The sequence below is a fragment of the Drosophila guanche genome, unplaced genomic scaffold (genome assembly GCF_900245975.1).
Source record: "Drosophila guanche unplaced genomic scaffold, DGUA_6, whole genome shotgun sequence".
NCBI lineage: Eukaryota > Metazoa > Arthropoda > Insecta > Diptera > Drosophilidae > Drosophila > Drosophila guanche.
In genome coordinates, this window is record NW_022995751.1 from 108,583 (window position 1) to 123,020 (window position 14,438).

The following is a 14,438-nucleotide window of genomic DNA, read 5'->3' on the forward strand; positions in this document are numbered from 1 at the left end:
CAAAACGTGCTGTAACCGTTTTTCGCATTTAAACACAGAAATGTCCTTGATATCTAACTGATGTCGTAATTTCTCCAAGAAATTCAGTTTTTCTTTTATAAACAGGACCACCCTACCCCTGAGTTCAAAGAGATTATGCGAAAGCGAGAGAGAGGCGTGTTGTGCTCTCTCATAGCACCCACCCCCAAAAAAAAAATTGCGCAGTGCTTTGGCGCGCAACACTATTTTACGCTTTCCGCACCGCTGCCACGCTAGAAAGCAAAGCAAAACAAAAAACAAATGAAAAAATAACAAATATGTGCATACAAATGACTGTGTGTACCCTATGGGAAGTGGGAATGTGGGTTAGACGGGGCCATAGAATAGTTTTGCCGTAGTCGCAGCGAGACAAGCCAACCCACCGGTCGGTCGCAGTAAACGTTCCGTTCCGTTCCGGTCCGATAAAAAGTTCTATCACAAAACAAACATTTCAAAGTGCAGTGCAAATTATCTTATTCAATCTATTGCAAAAGTACAGAGTCAAAAATTTCGAGTGCGGGTAACTAAAATAATTATTTCCAATGATATCTTGTTAGGATTATTCGTTGAAAATGTCTTTGGTGAGTTTTAAATTCGATTAAATGTAGGAAATTATGATCTTTAGGGAGACTTTTTTTTGGGGGGCGGAGTGCGGGTCATTAACATACAGAATGCTTCCCATTAATGGGGGGTACCCGAGGTTAGGGTTTGCCAAAGCACTTTGAACGACTCTCTTCATTCATGTCATGCATACTCCACTCCTTTTCCCCACTAGAATTTTCCAGGCATTTCGAAATCGTGTGCAATCTCCACCCCTAGAACTGCACCCAAGATACCCAAGAGACAACCCCTTCACTCCCCTATGCATATACAGTACATATAGCCATCCTGCTCTAACTCATCTGCAGCTAGGGAGATTTTCACACACATTTTAGATTGTTTTTCCGTGCTTTTGTATTTTAGCCCCATGATGCTGACGTTGCAGCGCATTTCATTCATGACGAAACCAAGCAGAAAACACCCCATGACACCCATTCCCACACCCACGCCTAGAACTTGCCTCACCAGAATTTTCTTATTTTTAATTACCGCTCAATGCCGTTTCCATTTACAGCATTTACAGCCTTATGCGTAGGTTTCAAAGATTGATTGCTTTTGCCTATATAATCAGCGGCTTACCTCATTCATATTTGCACTTTAGTTTCAAGAGTAAACCCACTTTTGTGCAACTATGAACTTTAGTTCCAGTTAAAACTCTTAGACAGCAAGTTGTATCTGTCTTATCTTATAGATTAATGAACTATTCAGCAATGTGTATCGAAGTGTTTTCATATATTTCAAAACACATTGCGTTTCATTGTCATGGCTAATTAGCGCCGGCTCTAAAAATTAAAAAAGATAGAAAAGATAAGAACTATTTACAGAACATAGAAACAGCAGAAAACACTTGTGGGGCTGTTGGTATGTACAAATGTACGTAACTAAATAAATGTGTCATTTAGTTTTACTACGAATTTGTCATAAACAGAAAAGCATTTCCGACGCTTGGCATTTGATGTGTTTTATCAATGAATCGCCTAGTTTAGTAAAACAATTCTTAGAATATACGAGCATAGACTAGACTTTTGACAGCTGTTTCAAAATCAAATATCTGCAAGGTGATGCTACAAGATGAGTCTTATGCAATTCATTTCATAAAAAATGTGATGCACTACCAGATAATTGAATAACCCTTACATGCGAAGCCACACTGGGAGAGAGACTAAATATATGTAGAGATAGAATGGAGAATCATCACTCAAAATGCCACTCCAAAAGATATTCTTCTTTAGCTGTTGGCAGAACAGATCACGACTTTGCTCCAGGCCGATCCACAGTCACTGCCCGTATTGGGTCTTGTTTAATGCATCCCTAGTTGCCTGTCCGTGGCCTCAAGTCTGCAAGGGACAAAGGATCTCCTGTGCTGCCCCGAGCAGTAGCTGTGGCAGCTGCCAGCTGGCAACGTCATGTGCCGCGAGATCCTTTCACTGAAAACAGACACAATAAGGACACAGACAAGGGGCTGCCGGTCTGTCGTTGCAGATGTTGGCTACGTTTTTCGGGGATCAGATGGGATTGTGTTGGCTTGCAGCTGCCGGCACACGTCGGCAATTCCCCCAGCCCATGCACTTCTTAGCCCTGATTGAGGCAGGTATGCACAGGCAGCGGTGCAGAGAGGGGAGCAGGGCTAGCGCAGATGTTGTAATAGGCAATCTAATCGAGAATCGGAGTCGAAGTCGAAGTCGTGCCCAACTTGTTGTTGTTATGACACCTTTTCTGCCAATTGCCGATCGCTGCGCACAAGAGTTGAATGCAAAAATATAGCAAAAATAAACCGGTTTTGGCTCTCTGCATTTGGCTGTCAATTAAAAACCACAAACCTAGCAACAAACAACCAAGACAATTATATATAAATAATGAGTAAGAGAGGCCAAATTGAATGCCGAAACTTGTACACACTCTATAGCCGTTTCGATGATGCATCAATCATTGATTCATCTGTGGGCTATTACTACTACTATTTTGCAGTAGTTGCATAAAAGTGTGCATAAAAGAATCAATATCCATTCTATCCTTGGGTATTATTACAACTTGTTATCATAGCTATTGTACCCTTTGCATCTGCAATGTAATACGTCTGGGAGATCTGCTTGGGTATGTATGGGTGAGTAATCATTTACAATAAATAGCCACAACAAGAACAAGGCGAGTGCAACAACTTTAAAAGGCCTTGCAAGGCCGTTCGGCTTGAGCCAGGGATTTACAGCTGAAACTTGTCCAACAACTGCAATCGCATTGGGGCCTCAAGCCTCTGAACTGTGTGTGTGTGTGTGGTCAGCAAAATGATCTTTTGGAACTACAAACAAAAACAGCCAAGTAAAAGCAGCATTTTGCCTTTTCTATCCACAAATAGAATTTGCATCTACGCCGGATTTCGGTTGAACTGTGGACTCCACCTCCGACTTGGTCTCTCCTCCAAGAGAGACCTGTCAAAGTCGTCTAGACATTTGCTGCATTTATGGGCAGATTTTTCAAATGCGTCGCGACATCTTCTTGGTAAATTTAGCAGCATTTATTTATAAAATCATAAAAGTTCATCGTGTATGCGATTCTAGGTGCACCTCACTATGCGAATGTCGCGTACTGTCACCAGTCTGATTTCCATACATGCATGATTCAACTGGGCAATCTTTTTGTATACCCATAATACCAAGTATAACGATGAACGTGCTGGTATTTCCTTTGAAATTGCTAACTACGATCAATGGCGTCAGCCTGCCAGATATGGCTGCACTGTGCCATATCATGGGTTTCTAATTAAAAATAACACATTCGTACATAGTACCTTTGATTAAACACAATTTTCAGCACAGATAGTCTACAGTCCAGTAAAATTATAACTAGAAACTAGAACAAAGAGAATGGCAATATCTATAGAAATCGATCAATCTTTATGATCCCTAGTAAACCTATAAGAGATATTCCTTGGTGTCTTAAGAAATGTCAAGTAAGATTACAGGTGTTGTGGTTTCTATAAAGGTATACGCAGGTAGATAGGCAATGACATTCCTATATACAAAATCACATATCACAGGTTATCAATAAAAGATTACATTTGTACGTCACCAATTGAATAGTGAATAGTTTCGAAATACTCGAGATTGAACTTTGTAAAATACAAACTTGCTTTTTTCTAGTGGTAATTTGCACTGTATCTGTTAGATTGCTTTGATGGGTGGGTTTTACTTCATGTTTTTAGTCAATGATAAAGAAGAATTCCTCATGTTGTTTCTAGGTTTATAGCCGCCACATGCAGGCCATACCTTTTTCACTTTAGAATTATAGCAACAAAGACAAATGAAGAGAGAGGGACAGAGCCTACAATATCAGCGGAACCTATAAATAATAATATTTGCTCTAATCTTTCAATATGTACTATTGGCGGACTGCTAAGGGAAAGTACTTGTAGTTTTGAGATCTGCATTCGGTTCAGGGGCAGTCAAAGCGATCTCCCACTGTATTTGCCCCAGAATGTGCGTGATAAGCGGTGATCTGTGTCATTAATGGGTAAAGATTATTTGAATATCAAGAGATTAAAATGTTCACATACCCAGTACGAAAAGAAGCGAAATTAAGTGAATTGTTCGATTTTTCTCGAGTCCTGCAGCCGATAATATTGTATTTTCCATTTAAAGTTTCGGCCTGGCTTAAAGATGTGAGATGGAAATGTGATAAGAGACTTTCCTGAATTTTCAGCTGTCGAATAAACACAACAAAAAGCCAGACAGGCTAAAGCGAGATGGCGAGCCAGAGAAAGAGACAGAGCATCAGTGAAAAGGAGAGGGTCGGAGTGGAGCAGGCGCATACACAAAAAACCGCAGCTGCTGTCGACGCACTCGCCTATGCTTCAAGATCCCGTCCCGCCCAGGCAAAGGAGCAGGCGTCAGTCGCTGGAAGAGGGGTGACTGCAGCAGCGATGGTGCATTGACACGAGCCGCGTCCAACAGCCGTGCCCGGCGCATGCCCCTGCAGTAGCAAGCAAAAAATCAATGATCCTGGAGGCTCCAATGGGCTCTTGCTAGTGGGAAAAGGATAACCGTAGTGCTGGTCCAGGCGGTTTTACGGTACGTCTTGCGTACTAATACTAGCCGTAGTAGAGGGTTGTACAAACCTGTGCCAACACGCTGCTGGATGCAGTTCATCACGGTCCAGTCCAGTCAGGGGGTGGGGTAGAGATTTCCATATCTACTTTCGACGAATATATAAAGCGCGAAGCGAATATCCAAATGAACATCACAATAAATAGATTCATTGTTTTCTGCCATTAAATTGGAGGTTATTTTACAAAGGTTTCCCAATTTACAGATGTTCCAAGGCGCAGACAGAGTAAATGCACTCGTTCTCAATATCTCATACTCCATCTTTCTCGCATGTTATGTGTGCAGACAGGGGGCACTAACAACAAGGTACTGTTCTGATACTCTCTTGGTGGCATAAATCTCGCATGTTTCATAGGCAACCTTATGCTCTCTTTGATGACCATACCTTCTTGTTGGTTTACCCTGTGCGCATAACTGTTGTCGTCTCGCTCTTACACGACGAAGCGAAACAGCTCGACTCGGCACGTTCGTTGCTTTCATTCGGAAAAAAACACTCGAATGAAAAAGATGGATTTGTGAGCGCGTTCGATGTTGATATAAACTTATGCATTTAATCATAGAATAACAAATAATAAGTACAAAAACTAAAGTATTTCACGGACTCCATTGTGATAGTTGGCATTGAAATTGTTGACAAAAACGGAACTTAAAGAAAAGAGCGTGTACGTGTCAAAGTGTTTGTTGTGTGTTCCCGTTCATTTAGTTCAGGAGAAAATCAATATAACTGTGAAAACAGCACTGAAGCTGTTTTCTGTGACGTCGAATCTCACAGCAAAAGGGAAATCACTAAGGGAAACTTGAGTTTTTCAACAAAAAGAGAAAAATTGTCAAGGTGAGCTGCAGTTGCGTATATTTAGTGTATTTTAACCGAATTTAACCCCAAAATATGCACTCAAAACGTGACATCAGAAGACCAAAAGCTAAAATAAATTTTGTGTATTTGCTTGTACAGCAGAGGAAAAAACCACACACTCGCACACCAGCCAATGGTTTTCGTATAAATGTAGTCCATAAGACAAAATTGTCGAATGTGATTTGGCCTAAATGTCATAAGGTCAAATGTGTAAATGCAGCTAGTGTTAATTAAATATATTTAAGGAACAAGATAAATATAAAAAACAAACATCAGGTAAAATTTTAAGTCAAAGAAGATACCAAAACCATTTGCTTAACTTTTGTCGGGTGGCCGCATATGTTTTTGTGTTCGCTCGTTCGTACTCTACACTACCGCAGCGAGCGATTGTTTCATAAAAAGATGGCGACCGTAGAGTTGCTAAATGCTTGCGATATTGTTTCTCTGGAAATTGTTTACAAGATTACCGACTTTTGTTTACCGCCAGGGTCCGGCAGATTTTTCTGATTGTGAATAATGTAAATATCAATGACACACGGCTTGTTTGCACGGCATTTTTGGGCTGTTGAAACAGAGACTTTCCATCATATGGTAACCCTATTTTTTACATTGAGTGATTTCGTTCAACGTCCGCTACGTCGCAACCCCTTTTAAATCGACACAGTCTGCGTTTAAAAACAATATTCTCACTTCGCCAAAATGAGACTGTGAGTGAGAAGAGAGAGGGGGAAACAATGCCAGCGATTTTGTATTCATCCGAATTTTTGAATACGCAATACGCGGCTTCATCTATATAATTAAACGATGACTACAGCCATGCAAAACACAAATACCAGTTTGCTCCAAAGTTTAGCAGGCTAGAAGGTCACGCCATGACACACGAGTACTCAGAGACATCCTCTCTGGTTTCCGTTCTAAGTTAATTGGAATTGTTTGTTTCTAATAGTATCGTCATCATACACCCAGGAACAGATGTTTGTATGGAATGACTCGTCGCTTGCTGGGTACACACTTTATTTTTTACGATGTACGATACACTACATGTGTGTAATGCACTTCCTTTTACGCACATACACACACACACATATGCCCTTGTCGCATAATCCGAGCCCAGCCCTGCGCCGCTCCACTCTTATCCGCTCTTCTCTTCTCTGTCACTCACCACCAAAGCATTAGCTTCTTTGTCTGGCACATCCGCTGTGAACGGAAGTGGTGCACTCATGCGTGCTCCGCTCTGCAGAAACAGAAGCAGAAGAGCGGCCCTAGTACATCCATAAGCCATGGCCAAAGACCGTACCGTAACAGCCCAGCTCAAAATTGTTGTGCATTGTTGCCAATGTTCACTATGCTTTTTGCTGTGCCTTTTATGCTTCATTGCTTTGAACTTTTGCGTTTATTTCTGAGAAGGCAACAGTACACAACAAAGAGAAAGTCAGTCGCTCAGTTTGAGCTTTAAAAGAGCCGAGCTCAATATTTTGCTCTGCCGACGTCGCGATGTAACTTTTTCCATTATTGCCAGTCTCCATTGCAGTTGCCGCACCCGCACCTACACCCACACCTTCACATAAATCCACAATACACCTACACAGCGCTGGTGGTGGTCCCTATAATTCTTACTCCCACACTGCATTAAAGAAAGAACAAATATGGAGTGGATTTTCCACGCTTTTCACCAATAAAACGATGCGACGTGCTTAATCAACAGCTCTCACGTGTACGGGAGTTGAATTTTCCCGAAATAGAACTGAACACAATGAAACACAAGTATTGTCTTTCATCCTATTTTCATTTGTTATCGCCAGCAGACGCGACGGCAATCAGCATGAATGGGGAATGGACCAGGGCGGCCCTTGAAAGGGACACAGACGAAAGGGAGGGAGAAGAATAAGATGAAGAAAATTACATTCTGGAATTCCCGGAATTTTCTGAGCTCTCCAGCTGAATCATCTCTTGCCGACCTTTGAGCCTCGCCTTGTCTCGCCCCCTCTCGTCTCGTCCGGCGTGAAAAACGACCTTTCAACCATTATTTCCACTAACGAGGCGCATTTAATGCGCTCTCGGGAATTTCCATGAGAGCGTACCCACATACCAAGTCTCATAGATTAGATGGAATGGAAGAGATACGCTGGATGCTGCCACGATAAAGGCGAGCACGACTTGACTTTGGGTTTGAGAAGAATTTTCTTTCTTTGGCTGGCTTTTCCTATTCCTTCCTATTCCCTATAAAAACGCTGGCGGTGGCGGGCGGGGAGGTCTTTGAACTGAGCCGCCGTTAGTTTTTGGACAATCGATCAATGTTCAATAGGGTAGACCGTCAGACAGACAGGGACGGCATGAGACCGCTCTTAATGCATTCTGCAGCAGCGGCTCAGGCGCATTTATTATGATTACAATATTGCCCTTTGTTGGAAAGAGAAGAGAAGCCTTGAGCCTGGGGTCCAGAGCCCAGCATCCCATATTTTATCGACAGCGTTGGCGACGTCGGCGGTCGTTTTGTGCGGTTCTCCTCCTCTTGTGCTGCATTTCTTGGAAGGCCACAGCATACACACAAACACCACACACGCATTCGCATAAGAAGCAGAAGAATAAGGTGGAGAAAGAGAGAGATCATGCAAGAATGTTCTTTGTGTGTGCATGTATGTTTGTTGATGCCGTAGAATACTCTGCGAGAGGTATTATCAATTTTCGAAGATGTGTGCCACCCAGAAATGAATATTTATGTTATTGACCTGGCCCATAACCTGAGAGATATGAATATCGGTAATAAAATAAGCTCTGCAAAGTGCATTATGAGCGCGATGGAACTGGAAGGGTATCTAAAAAGTCGACCTTCTGTTTTATTTATTTATTTTTTTGCTGCAGGGCCTTCTTCCTCCATTCTTCTCTCTCTCCGTGAGATTTGAGCACGATGACGACTCATGCATGGGTCTCTGGTATATTCCTCTGTCTCTCTGACTGTGTTTGTCCTGCTCTTTTCCGTCTCATGGTGTTGTCGTATCTGGTATCACCGCATTCCAATCTCGAAGACAACAACAAAAAGAATGGTAAAGTGTTTATAATAGTTTCCCACAGTCTCGGCTTTGGCTCAGCGGCTCCCAAGGTACATACACATAAAGAAACAAGACACAACCTTTTCCATGGTTGAACCTTTGCGGTTACCTTCACTTACAACAACAGGGAGAACGAGAACAAGTAAAAACTCCAATCACCCAGGCCCAAGTCCAGGCCCAGAGCTTCGACTGAGACGGAGGTAGAGACAGAGCAGCAGAGACTGGCTTTGCTTTGGTTTATTCCAATCAGAAAACTCGAAAAGCAGCTCCAACTTTAGCGTTTTTATGCGCCGGAGTTTGTAGAAAAGTTGCACGACTGCATTCCATTCCATTGCGGAGCTGCCGCCTCGTTGTTTGGGTTTGGGTCTCTCCGCCTCCTTCTCCTCCTCCTCCTCCTGTGTCTTGTCTTTTGAGCTCGTTTATTCCTCTGTTTGTTGCCTTGCCTTGCCTCCTGGGCTGGCCTGGCCTGGCCTTTGATTATGATTTTCCTATGTTGTTGTCTTGTGTCTTTCCACTTTGGTATTTCTTGGCTGGGATTTTCTGTTCTCATGCCATTCATGCGCCTAGGGAGGCCTTGTGTCAGTGTGCATTCGGTTGGTGCTGGGAGAAGGCGCTCCACGGTCCTAAATCGATCTTGATTTGTAGTTGTGTCGCTCTGGATTGGTTTTCCTAAAGTTTGCTAAATCCAAAATAATTGCAAAAGTCCGTTGCTCCAGCCCTGTTTTTTCACGCCTGCCCTGGTAAGTTTGTGCATATATTAAATGAATGCAAATTCCCTGACATATGGCAACACTGATTTGAACTTTTGCCTGAATTTCCTGGAAAAATAAGAAAAGCAAAAAAGAGAAGCTAGAAATGCCAACGCGCGTTTACATTACAATTGTTAATGGGGGGGTCTGGCATTCCACAATAACAAATAACAGCGACGCGAGAGGCAGCTGTAATTGCAATACGGTCTGCACTTTGTACCGCACTCTGCCTGCCCTAGCAAATACTCTGTTTGTAATTGAACAGAGACAGAGACAGCAGCAAATGCATCTCAAGCTCTCCATCTTTTGTTGCTCCACTTGAACAATGCTGTGTGCAATCTCTGGATCCAGCAGTAGCCTCCAGCTTCCAGCTCTCTCCACCGCTCCCTCATTTCCCCATCAGAGATCCCAAGAAGTCAGCATTTGTACATTTACAATTGCATTTGTTTTTGCGCCCTCTTCTCGCGCTCTCCCACTGTCTGCCTCTCTCTTCTAGTGTTTGTCTGTGTGTGTATGTGTGTTCTCGTTGTTAGTTGTTTTTCCCATTGATGGTTTCTTTCGTCTGCACACCAAAGTGTTGTCTCGCTTGCACTCTCTGGCCCGACCATTGCATGGCTTATGCTGCGCTTTATGCTGGCAAACCCCATGCAGCCCCATCCCACTCCACTGCACACAACTCTACCGCAGAGTGCGCCGTCTCCACAGTGGTTTGACTGCATTCCATTAAAACTTTCTCACAGTCGGAGAGGCCTGCAGTGCATGGCACCACCAGCAAGCACCGCCACCACCCCCTGGGTGCCCCACGAGGCACAATTGTTTGGCGGGTTTGGCTGGTTTGTGGCTGAAATTTGGACTTTGAACGGAGCGCATTCGTGCCATGCCCCAAGCGAAGACTCGTACTGAGTTGAGTGTAAATGTCGAAAACGGCTTTACAATCTCTTTAAAGACCACCAAACATTGCAGTTTAAAGAAATTTGCAGCAAGCCTCTTGCTGCCGTTAATGATCGATCCCATGGTATGGGGTTACGACTTTTCCATTCGCAATGGAATTGTTTTCCTTATTAATACGATTAGTTTACCTAAGAGAGTCATCACTGTATTTGCTGGCAGATCTGAAGATAGCATCAGTAGTCTTCCTGTTATTACTATAATTACCATGATAGTCAGTACTGGGTCGGTATCTGTGTGGGCTGCTATCTCCCGGCTCGATTAGCATATCCGCCTATGCAGCAGTGCCGAGCTGTGTGTGCCATGCCGTGCCGTGCCGTGCCGCCTTTGTAAACAACTTGTTTTCAACAATTATACTTATTGCAGTTTGATTCGAGTGAGTCAGCCCCTGCGCGTGGTCTCGCGCAGCTTCTAGGCGCCACTGCTGCCACCCTGTTAACCCACCCACCCATTCAGTCCGTCCGTCTGTCCGTCTGGGATCGCTTCGGCGCAGTGCTTGTCACGGGCGGTTGTAATGTTGCGTACTCCATGCTTCGACGTATTTTTTTGTCGCGATTTTTCCTACCCAAATGGGAAAACCACCCTGCGGATGGCGCTAAGCGGTGCCAGCAGTGTGTGTAAGCGAGACGACTACTGTGTCGTCCAGGGCCTGCGTCTGCCCTTAAGGGCTCTTAAGGTTCGTTGATGCTGCATCCATCTCCAGTTTCTTGAACTGCGTTTCAGCTTACAGTTTTTCAGTTTTCCACATACACACAAAGCCGGCCTCCCGGACTCCAGAGTTCTTTCTGTCTGTCGAGTGTGCAAAAAAAAAGTTTCTGGAAAAATACTCAAAAATATAAATAACATTTCACTGAGATTGTTAAATGAAAAGGTATAATTAAACAAGTGATAAGGTTGATAGATTGGTTTTTGAGCTCTATAAAAATTGATATGAAATGGTTTTAGTTTGTTTTCGGAGATAACATGGCGAAATGTTGCCAAAAAAAATACATTTTTATATTTTAGAAGAAACTGTTGTGAAAATTCGTCATTTAGTTGTTATTGTACGGAAATACTTCGGAGTAAATGTCATTTATAGAATACACATTCAACACCTTCCACTTGTCACAATAATTGCTAGAAACAACCAGCCGCTGGGCAGGAGAAGTCAGAGTTGCAATCGTTGAAATTTATGTAGTATCTTAGTGGCGCCGAGCGGCGCACACTTATCTTCTATCAGCTTTGTTATCTTATCTACCGTCAACCCACGTACAAGAAAATATATATATTTACCGTGATTCTTCTACCCTCTTTCATTACAGTTTCGAGCACAGAACAGTGGAGTAATTGAGGGAGAAACAAAGGATCTGCTTCAACAACAACAACAACAACAACAACCATCCAGCGTAGATAAGAGTAACAGCAAAAAGAGACCAAAATGGCAAATGTTTTAACCAATCCGAGGCACATGTTTGGACCGAATGCTGCACACGAACTGACAGCGGTGTTCGACCAGGTGGACAACAATACGAATGAGACGCAGCTGTTCAAGAATAACATCTATAGTATCATGAACGAGTATAATAGGGAGGAGGCGCGCCTGAAAACCTTCGCCAACTGGCCGCTGGCGTGGCTCGACAAGAATCAGTTGGCCCGAACGGGCATGTTCTATACGAACGAGGAAGATAAGGTCAAGTGCTATTTCTGCGAGGTGGAGATCGGGCGCTGGGATCTCGACGATCAACCTGTACCTGAGCATCTGCGCTGGTCGCCCAACTGTCCGCTCCTGCGCCGTCGCACAACCAACAATGTGCCGCTGAACAGCGAGGCCCTCGAACGCATCCTGCCCCCCATCAGCTACGACATATGCGGCGCCAACGATTCGACGGTGGAGCTGCGCGAGAGCGCCTATGCCGAGGGCAACATACCCATGTCGCACATTACCCAGTCCACCGGCATGAATACCGTCGCCTCCCCGCTAATGGGCTCCACTGCCACCTCTACGGCGGCCACCCAGGCCAACGGGGATGTCCAGCCGGAGACGTGTCGGCACGTTGCCAGCGGCAATTATTTTCCCGAGTATCCCGCATACGCCCTGGAGTCGGAGCGCCTGCGCAGCTTCGAGGAGTGGCCGCGCAACCTGAAGCAGAAGCCAATACAGCTCGCCGAGGCGGGTTTCTTCTATACGGGCGTCGGCGACCGCGTCCGCTGCTTCAGTTGCGGCGGCGGACTCAAGGACTGGGACGACAACGACGAGCCCTGGGAGCAGCACGCACTCTGGCTCAGTCAGTGCCGCTTCGTCAAGCTGATGAAGGGACAGCTCTACATCGACGCTGTGGCTGCCAAGCCGGAGCTAGTCGCCGAGAAAGCCGCAGCCGAGACGCCAGCTGCAGCTTCCACCACAACTTCAACGACAGCTGCGACGGCGACCGTCGAGGCCCCTTCCGGCGATGTGGCCCCATCAGCAGCCACTCGCATCTACGAGAAGATCGTGTCAGCAGCCGCCAACAAGGATGGCAGCTCCACAGCCAGTCCCAGCACGGCCGGAGGTGCGGCACCGGCGCCCAACGGCTCGCCGGTCATTCCCGAGGAGAAGCTCTGCAAGATCTGCTATGCCGCGGAGTACAACACGGCGTTTTTACCCTGCGGCCACGTGGTGGCCTGCGCCAAGTGCGCCTCGTCCGTGACCAAGTGCCCGCTCTGCCGGAAGCCCTTCACGGATGTGATGCGTGTATATTTTTCTTAAGAAGAACAAACCCTAACATAAGGCGCACTTCAAGTATTAATCAAAATTGTAGAAAAAAATTAAAAACCGTTCACCGGTTGCAACGGCCAGCTGGAGGATCATGCGGTCTGTCGTATGTCCTTCAGCTGGCCGTTGCCATTGCCACAGATACAGCTACAATTTTGATTAGGACTGGAAGAAACCCAGGGGACATCCGAAATAAACCCCTGAATGTAATAATAGTTAAGAGTCCAGCCCATATATCTACGTATGCACCCATGCGCATAGAGCGTGCGTTATTTATAATAAAACTAACATATTATGAAGAAAAACCAACAAGCTGTTATTTGTACTCACCCACACGGCGCACTGTGGATGATTGAGTGATTGACAAAGCAACTACAAAGGCACCGCTCTGGCACGCCCATGAATGACGCAGCCTGTGGCTCACAGTTCGGGGGGAAGAACTTATCTCACGAGTTGAGGTTTCAGCGCATTGAGATAAAATGTTATTGTATAAATAGAACAAATTCTTATGAGAGAGTCGAACTAATGTTTCGATACAAATTTCCCAATTCTTTTGCAGGGTGTTGCGCTGATGCCCTGACCACAACAAAGCGCTGTTAGGCCAAGTGGCAGGACGCTTTGTTGGATGAGTGGAGTGGATGCATAAAGATTGTCTTATCAGTCATTGGTTTATATGGCCAGGCATTAATCAGCAAAGTGCATTCAACTGCAGTTGTACACAGGAGGAGTGCAAATGCAAGAGGTTGGAGAGGTGGAGAGCAAAGCACACTCATTACATTCGCCACATCAGCGGATAAGCTTGCAGTTAATTTCAATTAGTTTGTTGGAACATTCTGATCTGTCCGATCCGGTTTCGGCTTAGCCAAGGTGAGACATTTGCACTATTTGCAGGCCGGGTAAGTGCGAATGAGAGGCTGTTCGGCTGTTCGGCTGTTCGGCTGTACGGCTGTCACATGGCTTCTTGAATCTTGGCGGTTACATCACCTCGTCGTGCATAATCAAATAATGGCACCACGTGCCAGTGAGCTATGAATTGCATGACATTTGTCTTAGTCATCGTTCCTGGAACTGCTTCGACACTTGCACTTTGTCAATTGGCTGGAATTGGCACTGCACTGATCGTCATACTAAAAATCTAACCTAACTGGCAATTGACAGTCGATATTATTTATGCAAATTGGTGATCTACATTCCATTCTCAATGGCAGAAAAGTCAAGCGTTGACCTTAGATTGCGTGCACAAAATAATTACGGTGTAGGCAGCGCATGAAGGTCGCTCTCAGGCCCGAATATCGTGAGAAAACTACTAGCCAAAAGACAGTTGAACTTGCAATTTCAAATTCAAATTTAAATTTACTTGGTTTGTGTTTTCACTCAAGCTTTAAAGCT

The 14,438-nt window shown here is 44.7% G+C and overlaps 1 protein-coding gene across 3 annotated transcripts; it reads left to right on the top strand.

Moving 5' to 3' along the window:
- The first annotated feature begins 381 nt into the window (after positions 1–381).
- LOC117587459 (death-associated inhibitor of apoptosis 1) lies at positions 382–13,354 on the top strand. Of its 3 annotated transcripts, none has more exons than XM_034278181.1 (2): positions 382–599; positions 11,620–13,354. In XM_034278181.1, the coding sequence occupies exon 2, from the start codon at positions 11,736–11,738 to the stop codon at positions 13,041–13,043; it is 1,308 nt and encodes a 435-aa protein (XP_034134072.1). In that variant the 5' UTR covers positions 382–599; positions 11,620–11,735; the 3' UTR covers positions 13,044–13,354. The 3 variants fall into 3 exon arrangements, with proteins under 3 accessions (XP_034134072.1, XP_034134071.1, XP_034134073.1); XM_034278180.1 differs by lacking the exon at positions 382–599 and adding an exon at positions 5,191–5,550; XM_034278182.1 differs by lacking the exon at positions 382–599 and adding an exon at positions 9,227–9,361.
- The last annotated feature ends 1,084 nt before the right edge of the window (positions 13,355–14,438 follow it).